The sequence below is a fragment of the Macrobrachium nipponense genome, chromosome 36 (assembly GCF_015104395.2).
Source record: "Macrobrachium nipponense isolate FS-2020 chromosome 36, ASM1510439v2, whole genome shotgun sequence".
Classification (NCBI taxonomy): Eukaryota; Metazoa; Arthropoda; class Malacostraca; order Decapoda; family Palaemonidae; genus Macrobrachium; species Macrobrachium nipponense.
Genome location: NC_087220.1, coordinates 26,191,117 through 26,196,116, shown reverse-complemented (window position 1 = coordinate 26,196,116; position 5,000 = coordinate 26,191,117). Strand labels below are relative to the sequence as shown.

Sequence of the window (5,000 nt, the reverse complement as noted above, 5' to 3'; positions counted from 1 at the left end):
GCCGCCCTAAAGTGGGATGCCACCCTTGGGCGGCAGAGGATATTTTTTATGATTTAAACTCAATAGAAAATCATTCTTCGAGAATGCCCTGCTGTAAATGCAATCACGCAACAGAGGACATAATCCATGACTCGTGCATGGAGCGATTTGTGGCAACTGTTATGGGGACCTATTGGGACAATGGCCCGGCCCCCCCGTATTTTGGGGCCCCAAATAAGCCAAGAAAGATGCCATCATCGCCTTTAAGGCGCTTACTGACTGAATTTATGAGTTTGGGGAAAAACTGTTCATGCTGTTCATCAGAATTTAAGACACATACTGCGCCTGGATTTGACTCTTCCTGCTGGATGCTCAAAATGTTGATTTTTTAGGTTTAGTCTCGTTTACCTGAACTATTCCTGAAGACTCTCCTTTGACGTGTGTCCTCTATAGCAGATAATGGACGCCCAAGAAGAGGAGTCTTATCTGCAATAGCACAGAATGTGGCTTCCTCAAGGGCTTCTTCTCTGCCTCCCTCAACAGAGACTCAGCCCTTTTTCCAACTTGTGGTCCTCCTGCATCCTCTATCTCCGATGTGGTTCTTGAAGTTGATGCATCTGGGAACCTGCCTGAAGCGACACTGGAATCTCAACAACTGTAATTTCTAAGCCTTCTCCTGTGGCCTTTAAAGAACCTTCTATACATGATAAGATTCTAAGTCTGCCGCCCTGCCGAAGAAGTCATACTCGGCATCTAGCGCCAATCTAGATCTCGTGGATTCACACACTTTCAGGGGAAGTCGACATCCAAATCCTCTGCAGCTTCTTCCCAAGGTTTTGTGAAGGGTGGCTCGTCCAAAGACCCCATCTCTTCAGCAGTAACTCAAGAAGAATGTATTGCATCTGCCGCCCTTACACAGTCGCCTCCTGATCCCAGTTAGCCCCTTCCACCTCAAGGGTGCCGCCCTCTCTGGCTCATTCTCAGGATACCTTGGAGATTATCCTTGGAGCAACTAGGGATACGCAACAGAGGATTGTTACTCTAGAGGAACATACCTTTAAGAATCTAACTATAATTCCTTGTCTGACGCCACCTCTATCCAGAAGAATATTTCATCAATTAGAAACTCTCAGGAGGCACAGGCTCCTCCAAGAAACAATGGGCATCATCCCAGTCCGTCAGGTTTATGAGGCCCTTTTTGATCGTCTTACACCTGATCCTGCTCCTATCTCAGAATGGACCGACAGCCCCTTCCATCCTCCAGGTTCGAAGGGGAAAAGGGCAGTAGTCGTGCATCTAAGAATTTCGTCCCTGACTCTAGTACGGGAGGAAATGACACAGGAAAGAGGTAGATGGAAGAGATTAATTAAAAACGGCGACCCCGTGTAGGGAAAAATCTGGGAAGAAGACTCCATTTCTCCCATAACATCTACGGAATACATTAAGACATTTGAAAGGGGAGAATTTTGTTCTCACGGAACCGGCCGTCTTATTCAATTCTGAAAGATTGCAGCCGCTTCCTAAGAATGCTGTTCAAAACAAGCTGGGTGCACATCAGAACTTACTCAGCTTGTTGAACATGACCATCGTAGCAGAAGTAGTTTTACCAAAACACTGCACTGATTATCAGTTCCCCTAGGGCTGGTCCCGAAGGATAAGATATTTCCTACAACTTATTGTTGGATCCGAACCACATTATATCGAGAAATTAATTCCTATCACCAGAAATAAATTTCTCTGATTTAGCGTTGGCAGAGCCGAGAATCAACTTCGGACCACCAGATGGGTAGCGAGTGCGAACCACTCGTTCAACGAGGAACTAATGGAAACAAGTACAACCAGGACAGACCCCTAAGGGGATCCTAACTCTTCAGCTCTCTATGCTTTGTTGAAGATGCCCTTACAGCCATGGTGGACAGCCTACAACCTCTTCGCTAGAAAGAAATATGAATTGAGGAAGCTCGCACTTCCCAGCTGTTTTTTATGAAAAAATACTCGGGTTTTAAAAGCTCCTCAGTTCAGATCCTCTTTCAAAGGACCTCTCTCATGAGGATGCCTGGGAAAGAGTAGTCACCCAAGCTGTTCATCAGGCCAAGTCAATGCTGACCATGCTTGGTTTCAGGAATCCTGCTCCAAAGCCCTCTATCTCACAAGATCTTGGGTAACTCCGGAAGGAATTACCAGAATCAGTACGCTTCTTCGTCTTCTAACAGATGCCCCCCAGGTACCTCAAGGGGTCGTGGAAAATGTAACCTCGGGGCAGAGGTATAGTGTCTCCAGGCACCCCTAGACGTAACCATTCTTCCAGGGGAGGGGTAAATCTTTTTAGAATTTGAGGGTTGGCAGGAGACTACAATACCTTCATCAATATTGGACAAGAGATTCGGGGTCTTTCAATTATAAAGGGGCTGAGGTGGGAATGGTGCAGTCCTCCATCACACTTTTGTTCAATTCTTTGCATGGCTTTTTTCCAAATCCCAACCTCAAAGAATTGGGGTTTTTTCCATACAAGATGGAAACTGGGGCAATAGAGGAGACGACCTCTCTCCTCTTTCAGGGCCCTTTATTTTCAGTTCTGAGAGAGATACAACAAAAGACGGATCATCTTGGACCTGTCAACCCTCAACAATCAATACAATATCCGACCTTCAGAATGACAACTTTGCAAGACGTAAGATTGTTGTTGCCAGTAGGAGCTTTTGCCACCTCCATCGACTTGAAAGTCGCCTATAGGCATATTCTGAATTTCCGATACACCCATATTACAGGAAGTTCCTCGGATTCAGTCTAGAAGGGAAGCAGTTTCGTTTCAAAGCTCTACCATTTGGACTCAACATCGCTCCGAGAGTATTCACGAAGATCTGTCGTCCAATTCTGAGGGAACTCAGGCAGAAAGGTATCCAGGTATTGATATACCTGGATGAATGGCTGATATGGGCGAATTCGGAAGTGGGTTGTTTAAAGGCGACAAGGATTGATTTACAGACCCTGTCTGAAGTGGGGGTTTTTCTTATCTACATGAAGAAATCAAGATTAACTCCGGAACAGACTTTCAGTGGCTGAGGGTGGTTTGGGACACCACTTCTGGTACCCTGTATCTGCTGAGAGACAAGGTCCTGTCTCTATCTCGGACCCTTTCGTTATTTTTGAAGCAAACATCAGTGTCTGTTGGCAAGTGGTAGCAGATGTTGGGGAGGCCCCAATTGGATCAATAGTCGACCCTGTGGGCAATAAGCCATTTTTAAAGGGCAGGGCCTGAATCACTTTTTAATCACGAAGACCAACAAAAAGCAAAGGGATCAGTTATGTCCATTCCCTCCTTTCATAAAGAAGGCTCTAGAAAGATGGATCCATCTAGAGATTTTCTCGGCGTGATTCCTTTCCCTCCACCTCCACCCAGTCTGGATGTGTACACAGATGCCTCCCAGACAGGCTAGGGGATTCACACATCTGCAGGGCAGATGTTTCAGGGTGCATGGTCTCATCCTCTCTCAACTTGCCATATAAATATTTTAGAGATACCCGTACTGTCTATTGCCATCAAGAAGCTGAATCTCCAGCCAGGGTTCCACTTCAGATTACACTCGGACTGTGCAACAGCAGTGGCCTGTCTGAACAGGAAGGGGTCCGCGAAATCAAAGCCTCTAAGTGAGTGGACTCTCTCTATTCTGAGGTTTCTTCAGAGGAGAAACCTAACGATGACAGCATTTCCTGTGGCAGGGGTGAGAAATGTTATTTCAGATGCGTTATCCAAAAGCCATCCAATACCATCGGAGTGGTCTCTGGATCAGATATCCTTCCACTATGTTTTCTCCCAGTTGGGATGCCCCAATTAGATCTTTTGCCACGAGAGAGAATTCCCAGTTACCTCACTTCGTTTCTTCAGTGATCGACCTCCTAGCAGTGGAGGTCGACGCCCTCACATCGGACTGGAACAGGTGGCAAGTAATAGTAATTTACCGTTTCTTCCAACAAAGATGATCCTCAGAGTGCTCAGTTATCTGGAAAGCTTCAGGGGAAAAGCAAAAGCTGATAGCCCCATTGTTGGACTTGCCCACCCATGGGTTTCCCTCTATTGCCAGCAAGGGCAAAAAGAAAGACTCATAATCCTGAATCCAGTACCCTCGCAAAGTAGGGAAGAATCGTTGCTTTTGTGCCTCAAAGATTCTCCTCCAACTAGCTTGCTAGAGTTTATGATTAAGATTCATAACAAGTTATACTCTAGTGATTCAGCAAGAATTTTATTTAAATCCTTAAGAACTTCTACCACTAGACAATATCAGACTGCGTGGAACTCTTTTTGTCATTTTATTAGATCTAATAATATTAGTAAGATTTAAGTGGAAACTATTTTAGCATTTCTGAGAAATCTTTTTAATGACAGACATTTATCTCCTACCACAATTTCAACTTATAAGTCTGCATTATTTAATCCTCTTAAGCTTGCTTTCAACATTGATGTATCGGTTCATCCATTTCCAGAATTTATGAAAGCCCTTTTTTAACATCAAACCCATGATTCCTTGTACAAAACTCTTTGTCTTCAGATAAGGTTTTTAAGCTTTGCATTGTCTTCAGGGTTCCGAGAGAACCCTTGTGTTAAAGATATTACATTGTTTCTAATCTCTTTACTACTGAGGTCAGATGAATTCCTTGATTCTTCTTCAGAGAGTGTCAGACTGTTTCCCAATCCAAAAATTGTTTGGCCAAGAATGAACGTCCTAATTCTAGACGTGAACTGATTTTTATCACTAGACTTAAGGATGATTAAGGAGGTCGTCATCCTTTATGTCCGGTGCATAAGTTGGAGAAAGTAACCTTAGTTTAGAACTTGTAAATACAAAATTTTTGAAAATTTTTGTGCACCCAGAAAACCTTTCTGATAATCAATTAATAAGTTGAGACTATTTATGGGTCAATTTATTCGTTGGGCTGATCCAGGTTCCTTTCCCAGAACACATGATTTGAGAAAAGTCGCAACTTCTTTTGCTTTCCTAAAAGGTATGAATAGCAAAATAATT

The 5,000-nt window shown here is 44.0% G+C and overlaps 1 protein-coding gene across 1 annotated transcript in view; it reads left to right on the top strand.

The window, feature by feature from the left end:
* LOC135203520 (perlucin-like protein) overlaps positions 1-5,000 on the top strand; it is a 29,920-nt gene that overhangs the window by 8,456 nt on the left and 16,464 nt on the right. Inside the window, exons 2-3 of the mRNA XM_064233253.1 lie at positions 2,214-2,249; positions 3,866-3,888. Of these exons, the coding sequence (XP_064089323.1) occupies positions 2,214-2,249; positions 3,866-3,888 (59 nt within the window). The remainder of the gene's footprint in view (positions 1-2,213; positions 2,250-3,865; positions 3,889-5,000) is intronic.